The sequence below is a fragment of the Mesoplodon mirus genome, assembly GCF_964341445.2.
Source record: "Mesoplodon mirus genome assembly, chromosome: 7".
Classification (NCBI taxonomy): Eukaryota; Metazoa; Chordata; class Mammalia; order Artiodactyla; family Ziphiidae; genus Mesoplodon; species Mesoplodon mirus.
Window position 1 is genome coordinate 127,281,702 of NC_138983.1, and position 20,895 is coordinate 127,302,596.

The 20,895-nt window shown below is 59.8% G+C and overlaps 1 protein-coding gene across 9 annotated transcripts in view; it reads right to left on the reverse strand.

Moving 5' to 3' along the window:
- The window catches only part of BCL9L (BCL9 like), a 28,728-nt gene extending 10,334 nt beyond the window's left edge, over positions 1-18,394 (reverse strand). The window contains exons 1-5 of one of the 9 annotated variants that reach the window (XM_082626974.1): positions 17,445-18,394; positions 11,198-11,253; positions 2,583-2,684; positions 945-1,330; positions 130-249 (exon numbers count right to left, since the gene is read on the reverse strand). In XM_082626974.1, the coding sequence (XP_082483100.1) occupies positions 130-249; positions 945-1,330; positions 2,583-2,608 (532 nt within the window). In that variant the 5' untranslated portion in view covers positions 2,609-2,684; positions 11,198-11,253; positions 17,445-18,394. Of the gene's footprint in view, positions 1-129; positions 250-944; positions 1,331-2,582; positions 2,685-11,197; positions 11,254-12,283; positions 12,305-15,104; positions 15,316-16,462; positions 16,560-17,444 lie in introns of those variants that run through there. The other 8 variants (XM_082626977.1, XM_082626971.1, XM_082626978.1 and 5 more) reach the window with 8 other exon arrangements.
- Positions 18,395-20,895: the final 2,501 nt, after the last annotated feature.

Consider the following 20,895-nt stretch of genomic DNA (forward strand, 5'->3'; position numbering starts at 1 on the left):
ACCCTTTGCTCCCTCTTCCCAGGCTGGGCCTTCTAAAGCCCTAGGTGAGGAGAGGGAGGTTCCCTCAGGACGGGGCTATCTTCTGGGGGCACCATGGGCCACAGCATCGTGGCAATGATGGGCACTCACTGTGGGTGGCCCCGATGGGCTTGTCATCCTCCTCGCTGTCTGGTCCTGAGCACCATTCGTCCCCACTGTATGGCTGCTTCCGCTCCAGCACACAACGCCGCTTACTCCGGGGTGCCACTTCTGCCCAGGCAGGCAGGGGTCAGAGTGAGTACCCAGAGGTCCTGTCCTCCCACAGCCGGGATCCTTCCCAAGCCCCGTCTCCCAGATGCCCCACCCCAGGGGGCACTGCCCCGGCCATGGTGGGCACCTTGCCAGCCCTTGGCCCCCACCACAACACCATTTGTTTCTGATTTCTCTCTACAGCCCTGCTGCCTGCCTCCCCTCCCCCACCCAGCACCAAGCCCAGCATAATCCTCAACCACAACTGGTTCTAATTAGGGCTGGGGGGGGAGGGGGAAACTGCTGCTACTCTTCCAGGCCCCAGTGCCTACACCATAGCTCCCACCAGCCAGGATACCAGGAGGTTCCTGGGAGGTGTGAGGGTCTGCTTCTCACCCCAGAGCACCTCCCTCTCCCGCTCTGGGGGCTCTGGTGGGAAAGCAGGAGAGGCATGAGACTGACCGACCAGAGGCCCCATCGCTCTGTGTGGCCCCTCCATGGGTGGCACCTAAGGATGAGACATCTCCATCCAATCCTGAGAGAATGACCAGATGGGTGGGTATAATGGGGGTAAGAGAAAGGTGCCCCCGGCATAAATGCTGGAGAGGAGTGGGGGTTGAGGATTAGGCAAGGGGGCTAGAAAGATGGTTTCCCAGCAAGTGTGAGTCTAGGGCTGTGGAAGATGCTGGGGTCTTGGGGATCAGGAAATGGGATACCTTTGGCCTCCGAATCCAGGGACGGTGTCCCAGCCTCTCGCTGCTCTCCGGAGTCCACAGACACGCTCCGCTCCCTCTTCACTTTGCCCTTGAGCGAGCTGAAAGGGGGCACCCCTGCCTGGGGGTTCTTCAGACTTGAGTTGCTAGGTGAGATCTGGTTGGCCTTGGCCCCATGGTTCCCCGCCCCCACGCCCTTCGAGCCCAGGTTGCAGGTGGGTCCTTGGTTCACATTCTGGTGCTGGGATTGGGCCCCGCCATTCCCTGTCTTGCCATGATTGGTCAACTTATTTTCTGGGTGCATTGGCTTGGCTGGGGCAGGGGGGCAGTGGCCGCGGGGGGACAGCGGCGGGCTCCCTGGAGCTTCTCTCCTCCTAGGGTGGGGTAACCTGGAGAAGGTGGAAGAGACATGAAAAGTTAATCCTGCTAGGGGTGTAGCATGCCTGGATTTTAATCGCCCCATCCTGCCTCACCTAGTGGTAGGGGAGGTGGGGGCTGAGTGGCATCTTAAGACCACCAGCTATCCCCTACCCCCCTCCATGGCTCCTCAGAGAAGGGGTGATGCCCCTCTCCACCTTGGGTAGAGAAGATGGGGCAACCCCCTCCGCCCTCCAATCCCCACAATTCAAACGAAAACCAGGGCCTCACATTGGCAGACTCCAACCCACCCCCAGCCCCAGCATCCAACAGACTGCAAGCCTCCATGGCAACCCCCCTCCACTAGCACCTGGCCAACACTTAAGCATCCTCTTTTCAAGGGTTTGCTGTCTTCAGACTCCTTCCAAGGTCCCCAAACCTCAACTGCCATGTGTCCCAACACCAGCATGGAAGGGGCACAGGACCTGAGGGTCACTGCTCATGCCCCAGCCCCATTCCCCTGGGGAAGTGGGGAAAAGCACACCAGAGAGTGGTACCCACTGGTCCAGACAGCTCCCCAGAGCAGGAGGGGAATGCCTCAAGAGGGTTTACTAGTATGCCTGGCCGGCAGGCAGGAGCAGGAAAAAAAACGGGGAGGGGACTGGCGTGCAAAGCAGACTGAAGCCAAGGATTCCTGCAGCCTAGGCTGCGGGCCCTTTAAGCTCCAGCCCGCTCCCCCCACCGCCTCCCCCTCCCCGGAGACCTATTAATAGCCGCTGGAAAGATCACATCACGGGAGAGGATATTTATCCCCCCTCATTCCACACCAGCTCAGATTTATTTCAGCTCTGCTGTCCTGCTGCTGCCGCCTGGCCCTGTCTGCCGGTTTCTCCTGGAGAAGGGGAGGGAGGCAGGCACCGCCCCTCCCTCCAGCTCCCACCCCCAGCTAGACTGAGGCCAGAGGGCGCCATCGGACCCGACAGTGGGGTGGGCAGGGGTCTGCTCAAACCGTTTTTAAGAGGAAAGGGCTGGAAGGGACTAGAACAGCAGGCTTAGCTGGTTGCCATTCCCCTCTGTCCCCTGGGCCCAGGCACTAAAGCTGTGGGCTCCTGCCTCGGGGCAGGCCTTCCCATTCTGACCCCCCTTTAGCCCGCTGGTGGCCTGGAAGCCAGGTACTCAGGGGGGCTCGCTTTCCAAGCCTGCACAGTTCAGTCCCATCACTACTGGGCCCTTCCCTTCCCCTCACTCCACACACATATCCCGCCCTCCGCGACACCCACACACCTTGTCTTGTTAGCCAGGATCCTCATGGTTCCCACACACAGTGGGGCTACGGCCCCTGTGCGTGCCCAGGGCCCAGCCAGGTACTCGGTACTGGAGCAGGGACTGCAGCAACAAGCCCCAAAGAGAAAACTTGTGACTTGGGGAGGGGGTGTGAGAAGGGGAGGGGAGACGGGAGGACCCAACAGCCCTGGGACTAGGGAACTGGATAGGGTAGGGTGTGAATGGCAAGGAAGGATTACTAGTCGGGGTCTGGATCCTAGTGGCCGCTCCTATCCCCATTCCTCCCGCACCTTACCCTCAGGGAGCTTGCAGTCTCTAGCAAGACCCCCCTGGGCCACAGGGGCAGAATTCACTAAAAGGATGGGTTGCAAAAGTGCCCACTTGGGGCGGCCGCGAGGTCTGTCAGGCCCCGGGGTGGGGGGGTCTCCCGCCCCCAGGCGCGCCCCTCACCCGGGGGACGGGGGACCCCCTGGCGTCCCGCCCCCAGCGCTGAGCCCTGCCCCTGGGCGCCCAGGCGGGAAGGGGGCCGCGGGTAGGGGCGATGCCCCGCCCCCAGCTCGAGGCCTAGCCCGTGCCCATCCCAGCAGGCCCGGGCGGGCAGCGAGAGGCCTGGCGGGGCCCCGGGGCTGCAGCTGGGCTCTTCTGGAGACCAGTAACGCTGGCTCAGATTCCTCCCCGACCGCAAGAATGCAGGAGCCTCCCCTCCCCCCGCCCCAGCACCCCACCCCGCCCCCTTCGGCAGAGCCAGAGCGGAGAGGCCGAGCGAGCGAGCGAGCGAGCGAGAGAGCCAGCGAGCCAGCGAGTCGGGGAGCGGGCGACGGGCAGGACTGCAGCGTGCCTCTCCCGGCCCCGCACGCGCCGCCCGGACAGACCCACGGCCAAGTGCGGCGAGGGGCCTGGCGCGCGCCACGGCGGGGCCGAGTTTCGGTCCAGCGCTGGGCGCCGCCAGGCAGGGGCCCCGGGACCCAGCAGCACCCAAGCTCTGACTCACACACACTCGCAGCTCACACGTGGACGGGGAGACAAAGACACGCACGGAGCCCAGGAAACTAGAGGCGCGCTCACGCCGGCCCGCGGAGGTGTGCGGGAGGGCGAGGGAGGCGCTGGCCGAAGCAGGAGCACAGCAGCAGCCTGGGGCATGTTTCCAGAGGCGGCCAGAGGGCAGAGAGGGAGCGCATCGACTCACTGAACAGATGAAAAGACTGAGGCCCGGCCACAAGGGAGCCATAGAAAGTTGAGCCCGGTAGTCACAAAGAAACACACACGCTGGGCCATAGATACACCAACAAACAGACTTACACAAACACAGAAGCCTCACCCGACCACCCCCAGCCCTGTCCCCCCCTCCCCCCGCAGATCCCAGAAAGGGGTGGGGGGAGAGGAGGAGTCTTGGGCCAGAAGCTTTGTCCCCGTGACAGGCCCAGCCAGACACCGGCCCACATTCCCTGCCGAGCTGCCGCCGGAGGCTGGGCTGGGACCTGGGGTGGGGGGGGGCCCACACCAGTGACCCTGTGGGAGTCTAACCCTAACTTAACCCCAGGGCACATTGGCCTTCCCCACCCCAGCTCTGTCTCTAGGGAGGGAGGCTCCTCAGGGGAAGATTCCAAAGTCCAGGGCCTGGCTGGGAAGCAGCCTGCTGCCAGCCCCCATCTCCTGCATCACGCGGGGTCGGGTGCGGGGGGTTGGGGGGACTGAGGCGGGGAGAGCTGGAGGGCACCTGGGCTTAGGGGCAGGCCTATGGGGCTGACATGGGTCCCAGGCTTCCACCTTCCCCACCTTGCTGATCCTCAGAACTACCAACCACCTGCCACGACAGCATTATTATCCCCATCTCACAGTGAGGAAACTGAGATCTGGGAAAAGGAAGTGACAGGCCCCCGGGTCACGTGACCGTTACATGGCAGCCCCAAGACCCCATTCCCCTGGTGTTTCCCCTACACTGCAGTGTCCTCCCCTCAAATCATGACAGCTCATCTGAGCCTGCACCAGACAGATGGGCTTCCCACACGCCGCAGGTCACCGGACCCAGGCCCCCGGGGTTGGGGCAGGGCAAAGGCCACCCACTTTCCTCTGTTTACAGCTTCAAATATTAGGACATCTAATAATCTGGGAAGGGGCTGTTAGAAAATTAGTCTTCTCCAGGGCACCCAGTCAGGCCGAGCCTCCTCCTCTCCAGAAGAATCTTGGAGTTGCCCTCCCCTCTAGGACTCCACCCCCTCGCTCCCACCCAGCGGCAGGACGAGCTGAGTCAAGTACAGATGAGTCAGGACTTTCCCATCTCACACCTCCCCCCTTTGCCCCTCAGGGGTCTGCCCCAGATCCCAGAGATCCCCGTCCTCCTCTAGCACTCACAGTCCCCAGAAGAGACCTGGAAAACCTTGGGGATGGGAGGCAGGAAAGCTGATTCCTGGTGGGTGCAGTTTTTAAACAAACAGTGAAGGAGCTTCCTGGCACCAGGCCAGGAGCCCCTGAGATGGGTGAAAGGACAGGGATGGAGCTCTGGGAACACAGCGCTGTGGTTGCCTCTTAGGGGGTAGGGTGGGGAGCAGTGACATGTGCTCACAAACAGGGAGCAGGTGCCAGTCACCTGAGTGAAGAGGCCAGGGGCAGACCTATGAGAATGGAGCCCAGGAGGCTGCTGAGACAACGCTTGCCTGAGATCTTGCCCTCCTGGTGCAACGTGGGGTGCGGGGGCGGGGGTGGGGGTGGGGGTGGGCAGTGACCTAAGAGTTAAAGTGCACCTAACCTCAGCTGGGGGAGGGAGACCAGGAAGGCTTCGACGGGGCAACCTGCCTATTTCCAGCTGCCCCCACCTTGGGAGCCTCTCCTTGGTTCACCAGCCAGCCCACCAGTCTTATTGCCCAGCTCAGAACCGTCCCAAAGACGCAGTGAGGACACGCTTGGAGGGTCCATGCTTCCACACGCAGTGGGCAGACGCCCCTAGAGAGGAAATGGGCTGCTAGGACCCTGTGGTAGCTGAAAGAACAGGAACCTTCTGGGAGTGTTAGTGGTGGGATCCTGGGCCACTGACTCAGGGAGAGGCAGCCCTCAAGACAACAAGGTCCCAGGTCCCCTTTCTCTTGGGTGTCAGGACTCCTTGGTCCCTAGAAGCTCTCCTCTACCACCCAGGTCACTTCCTCTTCCTGAGGTGGTGACTCAGCCGGGTGGGAAGGTCAGAGATTCAGAGCCCAGCAGGAAATCTGCTCAAGAACCAAGGTATTGCTCTGGGACCCTCTGTGTGGGGACTTCCAGGCTTGGGGGGCCTTCCCCTCACCCTGGTTCCTAGCAGCTCTCCCCACTTCCGCCCACCTCCTGCCAAAGGAGACCATGCAAATCAACCATTTTGTCTGGGAGTTTCCAGCCTTACCCCACCTGCAGCCCCAGGGTGATGTCAAGGCAACCCGAACCCTGCTGGGACATGGAAACTCCTGGCCCCAGACCTTCTTCCAGTCTGGGGTCTTTGAACAGGGTCCTTCTGAAGGGGATTCTGCCCTTCTGGAAACTACCGGACCAAGTGGCATTGCCTAGACAAGCCGGAGGTCACCTCACTTGGCTCCCGTAGCCAGTGCCCAAGTGGCCAGGCCTTGGGAAGCAGTCACGGCCTGGCAGTAGGGTGCCCCCAAATGCTACTGCCCAAGCTCTGGCTGCTGCTTCCCCCGGGGGGAGGGGAGGGGGAGGGGGAGGGGGGCACAAGGAAACAAGACAGGGCAGGAAGCCCAGGCAGGCAGCGGGCACTCTGGGCCAGGCACAAACAGCCAACACAGGAAACCACAGCCCACCCCCGCCCACCCCACCCACCCAAAGCTCTGGGAGAAGGGAGTGCCAAAAGCCTGGTACCCCAGCAGGGGCAAGGGCCAGGGGTTAGCCTGGGGCAAGGGAGGAGCACGCAGCTCTGCAGTCCTCTCTCTGCCCCAGACCCTGCCTCGGGAGGGGGAGAGGAAGCCAGGCCGTCAGGGGTGGTACTGCCTCTTTAAATCCACCGAAATCCTGAGCGAGGCCCAACCCAGCTCTGGTTTCACAGGAAGGAAAGGAGCTCAGGAGCCAGTAGGGCAGGCCTCGGTGGCTGGAAGTAGCCCCACCGGCCCAAATATATCTGGTCTCCGCCTGCCACCCCACTGGCACTTCCTGCTCCCTGGCACCTACACCACCCTGGGTGTGGGAGAGGGTCTAGGCGCTACTCCCCACCCTGTGGGAAACCCCGATCTCCCCAGATGCCCTGTCGCTGGGTACACGTGTTGGGAGGTGGCATCCCAAGCCCGGATTCCCAGAAGGGAGGAATGGGCAGGGTAGCTCCCTGTGGGCCCTCACCTGGCCTCTATCCTCCAAGGGGTTAATCTGGCCCTTTTTTGGGGGGGTGGGATTAGGGGTGGCCCAGGAACCTCCTCCAAACTGCCTGACTGCCTGGCGGCTGGGAACAATGGGGCCATTGTGGGAGTTGCGAGTGCGGGCAGACTGCTGGTACAGGCAATGCACCATGGGGCGCGGGACCTCACCCAGAGCCCGCCTGCCCGCTCTGCTCTCTCCCCCAGGTACTGCCAGCGTGAGAGGCATCCTCCCAGCCCTCACCTCGCAGGCCTGGCCCAAACTCTTGGCACCAGCAGCAGCTGGAGGGCCCTCGAGCTCTGCCCACATTGACGTCCAGACTGCTGTGACCCTACAGGAAGCAGGGGCATGTGGGCCAGGACGGGTGGGGGTGGGGGCTGATGAGACAGGATGTATGCCTGTGATCCTCCCGCAGGGAAGACAGGAAGGCCAAACGGGGTTTCTGGTGTCAGTCCTGGCACCCTCAGGCAAGAAGGGCTTAAGGGATTGCGAGAGCAGTGACAGGCAGGGTCCCCGGACCCCAGGCCTCCGTGCCTACACTCATTCCATAGACCTGCTCCCTGAGGAGGCCCAGTCCCATCAGCCTCGCCCTCTGGGGCTGGGACACTGGCAGGCAGTGAGAGTGATGCAATGGAATGAGAACCGGGTTTGCAGTCAGGCCGACAAGGATGCCAATCACATCCCACCCCTTCTGAGCGATAGGACCTTGTCCATCCCTTCAGCCCTCTGAGCCTCAGTTTCCTCATCTGCAAAATGAGGATCAATACACTGGGTGAGATACTAATAGTGAAATCATCCAACAGAATGCCTGTGACATACTCGGCCCTCAACAAACCACCTCTGGCCATGATGTCCCCTTCTTTACACCCTACATGGCACCCAAATCCGTGGGCATCTGGTAAAGATGGGCACTCTCGAGATATTTGCTCTTGAGTATCCAAGGGATCGGGGCAATGGGCATCATCCCAGTGGTATCAAGTACAAAAACTTGGCTTTTTCTCTGTCCTCACAGAGGCCAGCTCCCTCAGCTAGCACTCCCCTGGGCATCACTGGGTGTATCGACATACACTCAAACCCAGAGCATGAACCCAGAGGGCAGTTATCCACTCTCTTAGCCTCAGGGCTGTCTCAAAACCCCAGGAGAAAAGCAAAGGGGAGTTTCCTTTCAACAGTGGCCCACGTCCCGTCCCCTCCACCAGCCACCCCTCTCCCCATCCTACTCCTTGGCAGTCTCCGTGCAGGGTCTGGGCTGGGAGGAAGCTGGAGCCTACTTTCTTGCCATGGGCCTCTTTAAAGAGTGGAGGGTCTGAGAGGGAAAGAAGAGCAACTGGGACAAGCAGTTCTGAAAGTAGAGGTCCAGAGAGAAGACCTGTGCTCTTCTCAACTAGAGAGGGCTGTCCCTCTCAGGGTGGCTCCACAGCCCCCAAAGGGTTAACAAGGCCCTAAAAATAACCTGCTCCCAGCAGGACCTGCTGATTGGAACCCTCCAGCCATCTGTTCCCATTTTCTCCTGTTCACATTGGAACATCTGAAACCAGCCCCAGAGCCCCAGCCCGATCCCAAAAATAGCCCCAGCCTGCCCAAGGAACAGGCCCCAGGGACTGGGCAAAAGCGGCATGGCCAGCCCAGCAGTGAGGCATGGCCCAGGCCAACACTGAGCCCTCACTCCCAGGCCCATGGAAGGGAGGTGTTCCCTCTGTTCCCAGAAGGAGGTGGTGAGTAGACCCAGGGGCTCCAGCCCACCCGCCTTGGTACCAGGCCAGAGAAGGTACCCAAGAGCCCTGGTATCCCAGGCACTCTGCCACATCTGAATCCACTTTCTCCAGAGATTTGGACACTCACTCCCCAGAAGACCAAACCACTTATCTGCAGAGCTTCCCTCTTGGTGGTCACACCATCCCTGCTGCCCAGCGCTGGGCTCCTCACCCAGAAGTTCCCAAGCCTTAGCCCCTCCATCATCCGACTCTCATCCCAGGGCCTTTCGGAGCCTTGCTCACCCAGAGTCACTCAGCATTCTCCCCTGGCCTGCCCCAGGGCACACAGGGTCGAAACAGAACTTTACCCAGCCCCGCCCACACTCACCCACGCCACAGAGGAAAGGATTCTGGGGGTGTCCTCTGGATGCTGGTATGACCCCACCCCTCCTCTGGGCTTCAGGATGGGCTTCTGCCCATCTGTGTGCAGCAGGTGCCAGGCATGCCCATCTGGGCTTCTATACATATCACAGGCCTGGGCACTGCCCTGCCAGGCTCAGGGAAGATGTCCAGGCAGGGTACAGGGAATCCAGTGGACCCTGGGCCCCAAGGCAGGCCTAACAGCTGCCATCCATGTCACAGCCCCACACTGCTACTTTTCTCCCCAAAGAAGGTCCCTGACCCCTTAGGCCAGGAAAGAGAGGAGGCGGCCATCTAAGCCATTTAAGAACAGAGTGTCTTAATGGCTGTTCAGCCTGGTGAAGGAACAGAGTCAGGGGATGGGATGGTGGGAGGGGTGTTGAAGCTGACCTGAGCGAACAGCATGGGGGAGGGAGGGCTCAGCCCTGAGAAGTGCCGGGAGATGCGGAGGGAGACAGGCCCTAAGACCTCAGACCCCTCTCCAGGCCCATGGCTATTCGGCAAACTTTCAACCAAGATGTTAGTTTCCCCTCAGTGGGGAGACTGAGGCAGCAAGAAGGTGGGTCTGGATGGGTATTAGAATCTAGGAGTCTGAAGTGCTGGAAAGGCTGTCTCTGCCTCACCGTCCACACTCTCCCCACCCCCATCAATTCTTCCCCTGCTAAAGCCCCCAGGAGGACCACAAGTTCCTACGAAGAGCTATGACTAATAATAACGAGGGGGCTCTCTAATATTTATTGAGCATTTACTCTGTAACATCAAGCTGTCCTGAAGGCTTCACAGGCATTATTTAATTTAATCCTCTAATTTAGTACTCTACAAGAAAGTTCTTTTGTTATCCCCACTTTACAGCTAAGAAAACCGAGGCCCAGGGAACTTGAGTAATTTGCCTGAGGCACACAGTCCAAAATTAGAAGAGTCAGGATTTGAACTCAGACACTCCAGCAACTGGGCTATTAACCATTTCACAATACATGTTCACCCTGGTAGCAGCCCTCTGTGCTATGACGAAAGAATGGTGCCTCACCCCCTCATTCCATGCTCCCTCCAACCCCAGTGCGCACCAGGTCCTAGCTAGAGGCCACAGCTCCCGCCCAGGGAAGAGATCAAAGAGAGGCCACCACTCCCCACCCCCTCAACACAGGTGCCTGGCCCACTGGGGCTCTGAGACCAGAGTTCTTGGGCCACCCCAGCCCCATCTGCCCCCAGTCTGTTACATCGTCACCCATCCTCGTCCCTAAGAGTCTGGGGAAGGAGCAAGACAAGTTACCATGACAACAGCACAGGCCCCTGCTGAGAGGCCCAGAGGCAGGAAGAGTCTCTGCAGGTGGGGGTCAAAGGTCAAGTGGGATTCACTAGGGACGAGTGGAGTCCCAGCCCTGGCCCCACCCCCACACCTGCTCAGCCACACCTGGCACTGCTCCCCACTTTTTTCATTGCCCGAGTTGGAAGCAGGACCACTTCCTCTGTGTCCCTGAGGGGTGGTGGCCTCCAGCAGGGAGGGTGGGGGGATTCGAAGCCCCTCCCTCCTGGGGACAGTCTAGGAGAAGTGCCTCCTCGCGGTCCTCCGCTTTCTCCAGCTTTCCCTAGTCAGACCAGGAGCCTACAGGCGTGTTTGTTGTGAATTCAGGGAGTTGTTGCTAAGTAAGGAAGGAGGGGAGGGAGGGAGGGAGGGAGGGGGTGGGGGTGGCAGTAGGGAGAAAGCGTGTGTGTGCCTCTGTGTGTGTGTGTGTGTGTGTGTCTGGGGCCAGGGCAGAAACCACATTACTGTGGCCGGTAGCCACCCTGGCTTTGACTCACTCAGCCAGCTGAGGCCAAAGCCAGCAGGCGAAGGGGAGCAAGAACTTGGGATGACCGGGAAGGAAACCGTACCTTGCCCTCCAGGGGTGACCGGGCTGGGGCTCCCCACCACCCACCCCGGCTGGGACTTTCACTGGAGCAGCGGCTGTGGCGCTTTAACCCTTCCTGCCCCGGCCCCGCCCCCATCCCCTACCGGGTTCCAGGTTGTAGGCAGTCAGCACCCTCTCCTCTGGGGGGAGGAGAATGAAAGGAGAAGTGGGGGCAGAGAGCCAGGAGGAGGGCGCCTGAGACAAAAAGCCAAGCAGGAGGCAACGGCAGAGGCAGACAGAGCTGAGCGAGGAGGCTGTGAGGACACACATAAGCACACAGACCTCTCACCTCAGGATAATGCGTGTCGGGCTCAGGCTCAAGGGTGTGATCTGGGCTGGGGCTCCCTGTGGAGAGAGGGTCACAGCTAGAAGCCCCAGGCCAGCAATCTCTACCCCTGCTCCTCCCAGAGCCCCGGCCCCACCCCCAGCACGCACACCACTAAGCATGTACACACAGACGGGCCTGCAGCTCCAGGAAGTCCCTGAGCTACTTGGACACCACCCCCCCTCCACGACTTCTGTGGATTGGCTGGGAGCCAGGCCTGACCCAGCGGCCCCACCGCACAGCTCCCCCTCCCTCCCCTGCAAGCAGGAAAGGAGAAGGCGCTGGAGATGCCTTAGAGCTCCCTCAGAGCTCAGCCCACAGGGAGAGGGGGGAGGACTCCCACGGCCTGGCCTGAGGACCCGGGTGGAGGGATGGATGGGGAGGCCTGAGGACCCCAGCTTCCAGCACCAGCCACCCCGGGGTTATCCTATGTCAAGGAGAAGAATGGTGTGGGTCCTATGTCCCCATGTGGTCTCTCTTGTCCCCTGAAGATGCCCCTGGGGACCGGGCTTGGCTGGGAGGGCCTAGGGTGAGAGAATCAGGCTTAGCAGTTCAGTAGGAGGGGGCTGGGTGAAGCTCCCACAGGCAAGCGGGAGGGAGGCTGGTGGCTGGGCTCAGTTTGTACTGGGGGTCAAAGGGGAGTTCTTTTCCGAAGAATTCTGGGAGAGACGCCAACTAGAGCAAGCTGCTAACCACCCCTCCCTCTCTCTCACTGCACTGGGTGGGGGGGTGTCCCTGCCAACCAGACTTAACCCTCTCCAGCCTGTGGTGCTCCCAGGCACACGACAGGGGAGTTGGGGAAGGTCCCGCTGGGCCCAACTTCCAGTTCTACGGGGCAAGCACAGGGTGTCTGCAGTGATGTGTGTGTGCGTGTCTCAGAGACAGAGACTGAGAAACAAACTGAAAATTCCTTGCCAAGGCCCTCCCCCTGCTGGGTCACTGAGCACTGTACCAACCTGTGTCTCTACCCCTCCCTTCCTCCCACTGCGTCCTGGGCCCAGAGGCCATGGGAAGGGGGTTTATGAACAGACAACTTTTCTCTCTGCCCACCTCGTGCTGCCGTCTCCATAGGCCCTTGACTCCGACAAACAGCCTCTGCCCCAACGCTCTTCTTCACTGATTTGCTACAAGTGCTTCTAGAGGAAAGTATTCAATTATAGCCTGAGGTCCCAGGATGGGGAACTGAGTCATAGCGAGGCATCAGGGGTTCCAGGGGCCCGCATCCCATGCAGACATAACTCTACTAACACAACTCTTGCTTTGGCAAAAAAAGAAAGAAAGAAAGCTCCCCTTAGCGATCCCCACCCCCTCCTATAAAACATGATTAAGGTCAGACATCAAGAAGGACTTCCCAGCGTCAAGGCTACAATGGCAGCTGGCCTCACATCCAACGCTTCATATTTCTGGGGTGGCACATCACCGCCCACCCCCGCCCCAGCGTTCCAGGCCCCTCTGTCTTCTGCTCAGGCTGGAAATATGAGTGTCTTGTCTTGTTTTGCTGTCTGCCCCTAGCTAGCAAAGTCAACTTTTCTGAACTTCAGCCACCAAGCTCCCAGGTCTGATGTGGCTGGCTGTTTCTTGTCCCAAATGAAGCAAGCGACCCCAAGGGTGGAGGGTTAACTCCCTTTCCCCAGCCCTTTCTGGAGAGCACTGGGCCGCCCTGTGACAGCCCCCATGATATCACCAGGACAAGAAGAGAATGGACTGGGAGTACTGGGATCCCTTAAGGTGCCGGGTGTCTGTGAAGGGCAGAGGAAGAGAGCCCAGCCTTGGGGACAGTTTATCCCAAAGTCTCCCCACTGCACAGTTTCTCTCCAAGGACCACAGAACTGCCAGAAGCCTTGGCCTCGCTCCAAGAAACCTCCCTATCAAAGGACAGAGGACTCCATGTCCCAGGGAGCTGTGGGGAGACCTGTGGCTCCGCACCCCAGACATGTTCTAAGGGAGGAGGCTAGAGGCGGCAACAGAAGCGAGCGCACTGAGCGTGCGCACGTACGCACACATGCACATGCATCAGAGACACAATCCCGAGCACACATACTCCTCAGATACTCCCAGACGTGTATCTGAGAGAGAAACAGACACAACCCCCAAAGACACACATCCAGGATACCTCTTTAAAATAACCCAAACTCCCCAAAAATGACTCCTTAAGACCCATAGAGGCTCCCATACTCAGAGAAGGCCAAAGAGAGCTCGGGAAACACAAATGACATCAGCCAGTCACACAGAACTACTGACAGATAGAAGACAGACCCACACTGGGATACACGAGCACACACACATACACACAGAGTAGTATGCACATGGCCATGTGCTAGCGCGCACACACACACACACACACACACAGAGGCAATGCACAGCATGAAGTCAGATTAGAGGACTAAATTCTGGGCTAGTGGGGAGGAGGGGAGTCAGAGCAGTGGGGTGGAGAAGTACTCAGGGATTTCAAAACAATCCTGGTTTCGAAATGCTGGAAATGCTGGATTCAGGGCCATTCTCAGTTGAGGCTGGGGGGTGGAGAGTGAAGGAGAGGGGGAAGACAGGCCAGCGCAGGGCCACCAGCCCATTGGAAGAGGGACTTGGACAGAGGGCATCCCAGCCCCTGGGGACGGGGACTAGGCCAGACACCAAGGTTAGGAGGGGCAGGTGGCCCAGGGCCAAGCAGGGAGGGCCTGGGGTGGAAAGGAGGCAGAGAAGGAGAGGTCTCCACTTTAGCCACTGACTAGAGAAAGAAGGCGAAGGAACCTACCTGGGCCCTTCCCTGACCCATGGGTGGCTGGTGGTGGCCACCTTTCCCCCTACAGGGTGGCAGCTGGCTCCCCTTCCCCGCCAGCTAGCAGAGCCCCAAGGCAGGCCTAAAGCTACAGGGTCAGAGGGTGTGGGAGGACAGCAAGGGCCTGCAGGGGGTCAGGGACCTTCCAGGGGACCCAGGACCACCCACCCTCAGGGCAGGGTGGGGGACATCTCCCTGGGAAGCCAGAGCTTCCTATCTGGGTTCCCAGGGAGGGGGGCTCTTCGGGAGGCTGAGGCACTACAACAGACCCCCACATCCAGGAAGTCACCCCTCTCCTCCCAGGGCACCAGGATGCCCTTACTGCCCCTCCCCCAACCTCCAGGGAAAGTCGGCAGCTCTCTCCCAGGGAGGGGAGGTCAAGCCAGGCTGGGGGTGGGGCTCTGGAGGCCTGGCCCTGGCACCCAGCAGAGGAAATGCCAGGCCTTAACTCCAGGCTGCCTTCAGGGAGGCCCATCCAAGTGACATGCAGCTCCTCTTGCTGCAGCTTTCTTCACCTTGCCCCTCACTCCTAGCCTCTGGCGACCTGGCCCTCCAACTGGCTCCAGCCGAAGCTCTGGTAGTTAGAGGGTGGGACCTGGGGAAACTTAGAGCCCCTGGAGGAGCCTCTACCAGCTCCATCCTGGCCCCTTGGCCAGTCAGAGCCTCCTCGCCCCAGATCCCTGGGGGCAGCCCCCACAGTGTGGCTTATGGGTGGGCAGCTGGTGGGGCTGGCAGGCAGGGGCACAGATGCCAAGCTAGAGCAGCCAGGTGCTCAACAGGTTGAGCCAGTCCCTGGAACAGCCAGCCCCACCCCAGGGAGAGCAGGCCTGGCAGAGGCTCCCTGCCCGCGGCACCCAGCCTGTACCCGCTTGGCTCCCACGGCTGCCCACTTTCCCACGGTGCCATCCCCTCTGCCCCCTCCCCCGAGGTCAGCAACCAAGCAGTGCCCAGGGCTCCTGGCACAGGGAAAGGATGCCGTTTCCCCATCACCCCTGGGTGCCCAGGCTCTTGGAGTGCCTCACTACCAGCAACCAAGGAGCCCCCAGAAGAGTAAACATGGCATCAGGCCAAAAAGAACCCCAAAGTGCCCCCTACCTCCTTGCAGGCCTCCTCCAGTCCTGGGCAGACTGGACACTCAGACACCCTGGCTCCCTGCAGCTGCCCCCCCAGGGCGCTGGAACGGAACTTCAGCCGGTGGCGCCAGAGGCAGTGTGGCGGCCCCCAGCTCCTGTCTTGGACTCCCTGGAGGAGGGGCTGCTGAGCTGGGTGACTGCTGGCTCCCTCCACTCCTGCCAGAGCTGCTGCTGCCTGCAACCCTGCTCCTTTCCTTCCACCCCACTCCTGGGCTCCACGCAGCTCCATCCCAGCCCCTCCCCCTGCAGGCAGGCAGCCCCCTTTGCAGGCATCTCCTTTAATCTAAAGCAGGTGCCAGGCATTCCAGCCCTTGCTGAGTCGACACTGCCACCCACTAGGCCTCTGCCCAGAAGACTATCGCCCTGCCTCTTCATGGAAGTTGAGTCTGCGGCCCAGGGCTCCTGCTTAACTGAAATACTCAGAAGTTGGGAGGCAGACACTATCCAAAGGGAATCATGGGTGCCCAACACAGACTCAATAAGCAAGTTCACTAGGTCGCACATTACCACTGTTGTGATCGATTGTGGACCACCAACACTGATCCTTCTCCAGGACTCTGTAATCTCTTCCCACCTGGACCCTCAACCTCAGTAATTAGAGACTCTGAGCCTCCATATGGACCTCCAGAAACCATCTCTAGCGTGAGGCCCCTGCTACCCCGAGCACAAGAGTCACACTGGATCCAAGGTTATATAGGTATTCTCCCCTTCAGGAGCACCCTTTCCAGCATTAACCCCTGCCCCACCCCAATCAGAAGCAACACAGGTAAGCAGAGAACCTCCAGAGGCAAGTGGCCAGAAGACTGAGCTTCCAGGCCTGGTTCTCCAAGGCCAAGGAGCCTGATCAGCTGAGGGAGGGCAGCGCCTTCCATCCTGATACCAGGCCCCCCCCCCCCGACAAGCCCCTTACCTTCCTTTCTCTCCCATTCTCATCCTGTCCTGAAGCTCCTATCAGCAGGCGCCTCAGAGCTGATACCAGAAAGACAGGGCCTGAACGTGCTCTTCCCCTGGGGCCATGAAATCATGGTCCTGACCCAGAGAAGGCAGCCAAGCTAGTGCTGGGGGGCAACAGACAAGCCAGGCAGCCCCAGCCCAGAAAAAGTAGCTGCTCCTTGGAGAGGCTGAGGAGGGGGGAGAGCAAGGGGAGTGGAAGCCCACCCACCCTGCGGGTCTCATTCAGAGAGCTGCCCGGAGGCATCAGTAGGGTTACAGCAGATACTGTGCAAAGACAGCTTTCCTAGGTAAAACAGGAAACCAAGGCCAAAGATCAAGGGGGCCTCCAAGCCCCTTTCCCAGGGCTCAGTCACATGCCCAGCTCACCTCTCCCAGAGCAACACTTTTCCTCCCTGCAGCAGAGGCCCCCAGACACAGACACAGACCCACACCCCAAGCAGCAGACAGACAGAAGGAGGAGGGAGGGGGGGTGCAGAAAAACCCGGAAGGAAGGAAGCTGGACAGACAGACAGAAGCCAATCCTGGCTTCACTGCTCCAGAGGGACACCCTCCAGACTCCCAGACTGTAAGGGACACTCTCCTCAGCTCCCAAGAGGGAGAAGGGGAGAGTAGACCTCGGTGTCCCCTGAAACCAAATTCCAGCAGCCCTGGGACAGGACATACTCCAGCCAAGCAAGAAGCCCTAAGCCTCCCCTCTCTTGCCCACATTCCTCCCCCAAGAGCTCCCCCAGACCAAGGCAGGGGCTGTCTCCTCTTAGCAAGGCAGAGACACCTCCAAGGAACTGTGTGACTGCCCCCCCCCCCACCACCCACCCCCTGCCAAGCCCACATCACTAAGAATCCTTGGCAGGGGAGACTCCTCCAGTCACAGCCCCCACTGCTCCTAGGCAGTGCTTGGGGGCAGAGGGTGACCCCCAGCAATCTCCAGTCCCCACGCACCTCCTTATGGAAGCTCCTATAAGCCAGGAGAGGAGTGCTGGGGTGCTGAGACCCAAGGGGTTGGTGAGCCTGCAAGGGGGACTACAACTCCCAGAAGCCCCCAGGGCAGAGTTGCTGCTCCAGCTGGCCCAAGGCCGGCCTTGTTCTCTGTGCTACGGTGGCAGGGTCTCCTGGCTGCCCCTAAGCCCTCCCCTCTGAGCGCTGGGGCTGCCAACCTGATTGGGGGCCCAAGAGTGGCCTCCACTAATCCTGGGGGCGTCCCCGACCCCTTAAACAGCCTAGGGGTGCGTGCCAGAGGGCCAGAGACAATCAGACTGTGTTCCCCCTCCCCAATTCGAACTGGATCTCCCTCCTCGCGCCTCTGCTGGCCTGGCATGACTTTCGCCCTCGGCCACAGCCCTCCCCTCACCTCGCGCGGGTCGGGGGTCCTCACGCCAGGCCGGAGTTGGACGCCATGACCAGGTCAGGGTCGGTGGGTGGATTGGGGTCCTCCTGCTCGCCAGTTGGAGGTGCGGAGGAGGGCGGGCAGGTGGTGATCTTTTGATTCTGGACGCCTTGATCTCAATACCAGCCCGGCCCGGGAGTGGGTATCCGGGGGTCGCTGGGCGCCTCGGTTCCTGCTTTCCAACCGCGGAGCATGGTCTTGGGCGCCGGGCAGCGGCGGGAGAGCGCGCACACCCGCCCGGCCCGGGGCTCACGGCTGGGGTCTCAGCCCCGAACCTCACGGCTCCGGCTCCTGCTCCTCCTCCCTTCCTTCCTTCCTTCCTTCCTTCGCCTCCTCCTTTCACTTTTCCCGAGGCCCGCGGGGACGGCGGGCGCGGGGCGGGGAGGGGGCTGTCTGGGCGCTTATTGTTGGTCGGACGCCGAGAGTCCGGGTCGCAGTCCCCGGGCGGCGCGGCGCCGGGGGACCCAGGCGTGCGGGCGTCCGGCCGGCTGGCTCCGGGCAGCGGCGGTGGTGCAGCGGCCCCGAGTCCGGGGCATGTCCAGCCACTGGCTCCGCCGTTCGCCGCCGCCTCCCCGGGGTCCCCTGCGCTGCCGGAGCCTCGCTCGCCCCTCCACTCGGCTCCGCTCCCCAGCCTGAATAAGCATCGGGGCTCTCTGGCTGCCTCCTTCTGCCTTCATACCAGAGCCCGGAGAGGCCCCTGTCAAAATAAGAGCTCCCCCATCTCGCTCGCCTCCTCGCCCAACCCGGCTCCCCCAGCCTCCCAGTGGTCTGACTCGGTAAGGCGCCCGGCCGGCTAGCGGGAGGCAGGTTGGCCCGGGGGCGGGGAGGGGGCTTCTATGCCACTCTCCACCCCAATCCCGAGGACTGGGGAGGAGACGGGCTAACACCATCTCAGGCTGGGGAGAGGTTTGACAAACCTACCCTCCTATCTACGCTGATTGGAAGCAGTGGGAGTTGACTCTCCCCAACCCCCAACACTCACTCACACTCTCTCTCTCTCTCCCTCCCTCTCTCTCTCTCTCCCTCCTTCTCTCTCTCCCTCTCTCTCTCCCTCCCTCTCCCGCTCTCTCTCTCCCTCTCCCTCTCTCTCCCTCTCCCTCTCTCCCTCTCTCCCTCTCTTCCTCTCCCTCTCCCTCTCCCCCCCCCTCTCTCTACTGGGTCCCCTCTTCATTGTATCCACCCACATTCATTATGCACTGAACATCTCTTTATTCACTTTATTCATCTCTCTTTCCTAGTAGACCCTGAGTTCCCTGAGGATGTAGACTGAACTTTTTCACCTCAGTCCTCAGCAGCGCAAAGTGGATACTAAGAAAATGTTTGTGGAAGTAAAACCTTTGTTCTCCCCAAAGAACTCTATCCTAAGCTCAAAGCGCCACACACACACACACACACACACACACACACACACACACACACAAAGACCCTATAGGAGAATAGATCCAATGGAAAAAAATTGTAAAGTGTTTTAAAAAGCATTTCACATGTTATTTCAGTGTTTGCCACAAACCTGTGAGAAAGATGTTATGGCCCCATGACACTGATGAGGAAACAAAGGCTTGCATTAGTTAAGGACTTCCTCAGGGTTACACAGCTAGAAAGTGGTAAGCCCAGGACTGGAGTTTGGGTCTCCTTATCCCAGGGCACTTACCCTGTATCCCACTATCCCCACCCACCCAGGATTAGTACCAACAAGTAACAACCATTGAAGGGCACTAGCAAGCCCCTTTGCTCATGCTATTTGGTTCCTCTGAGCTCTCCCCTGCCCCTCCTCACAGATGGTCCCCAGATAGCTCTAGCTCTCACTGACCTCCCTCTCTTTTGACACCTACTACATCTATGCCACCCAACTGAGTACCTACTTGTATGTTTTATCTTGATTCTCCTGTGCGTATGTCTGGTTGCCCCAAAAGATTATTGAGGGCCCAAACCATGTCTCCTATGCCTCTATATTCCCCACAGCACTCAAGGGCTGGGTTCATAGTAGGGATTCAGTAAATACTCACTTGATGGGTTGATGGTGTCTGCAGCTGGGCACTGGGCAAGGTCTGGGGAGGCACAGGTGAAAAAGGGGGAGAAACCCTGAAAGAAGATAACATAACAACCTCTGTGGGTGCCTAACATAGAAGTTTACGAAGCATTTTCATACACACTATCTCTTGATCGTGCTTTGAGCCAATCAACAAAACTTCCCCAAGTGCCTATTAACTGCTATGCCAAGGCCAAGCTGGGTTAGGGACTGAATCATCACAACCCTGTGAGATAGGTATTACCCCCACTTAAAGGAAAAGAAAACTGAAGCCCAGAGAGGCTGAGCTCTGGTGTGAAAGATCTCAGAGCCTAGGATAGTACCTGGCCCGTGGAAGTAGGGTTTAATCTCCTCTCCCCTCCCCAGGGTCCTGCTATAAGATGAGCCACAAGACAAGAAGGCCATTTCTCAAACAGGATTGCTTGTTGAAAGGAAGGGTCCACCCAGTTATGTGGGTCAGTTTCCCGTTACATACATGACCCAAACCGCATGGGCTTGTGATGATCCGTTTGGCACGATGCCCAGTTCATAGCAGGTCCAGAAAACAATGTTTGTAGGGGTGAGTGATGGCTGTGTTGCAAGAGGTCTGTTAATTGTGGCACACAATCAAGTGTATTCGGCATGTCCTGTGGAGCAGCCATGGAGAGCACTCCCCTGGGTGGAGCTGTGACTCATTCCCCCAGGTTGGGATGCGGAGCCCGAGCTCTGGGCAGCCACGAGTTCTGGGTGGAACGCTGGAGTGAGCGAGGAGGAGAGGAGAGAGGCCGGTGGCCCATTGCTGGAATGGAGTGGCTCCCTCTACTGGCGAACTCGGGGAATCACCGTGTGTTGCCGTGTATCTGTGTGTCACTGTGTCACGAGGAGTGTCACAGGTGTGTCAGCGAGTGTCGAGTGTCGGTGGAAGTTCGGGCATGGGTATAGCCTGTTCGTGGTGCAGTGTGGCTGTGCCAGCGTTTACGTGGGCCTGTTTCTGGAACCACAGGGTGTACACACAGAACCACATTTTGTAATACAGTTTACTTTTGGGGTGGGGGTAGGGGGTCGGAGGAGCTAGGGCTGTAGATTATCTGAGATTACTACCTGGGGTGACGAGGACGAAAGGATCCTCCAGCTGGTACTCATCACCGACCTCGTGCAGGTGGGATTCAGGAGTAGAGAAGAGTTCCTGGGAGGGACTCTATCCCCAAAAGCAAACAGGGACCCAAGAAAGGGTTAACTTTGAGCCCCACAGTGACTCCAATCATTGGCTCAGGGCACTGTCAGTCAGCTTCGGGGCGGGGCTTGTGGGGCCGCCTTCGGACTGCCCAGCGCCCCTCACTTGCCCCTCGACCCCCACTTCATTTCACTTCTGGGCTGCTGCCACACCCCCCATCTTGATGGAGACAC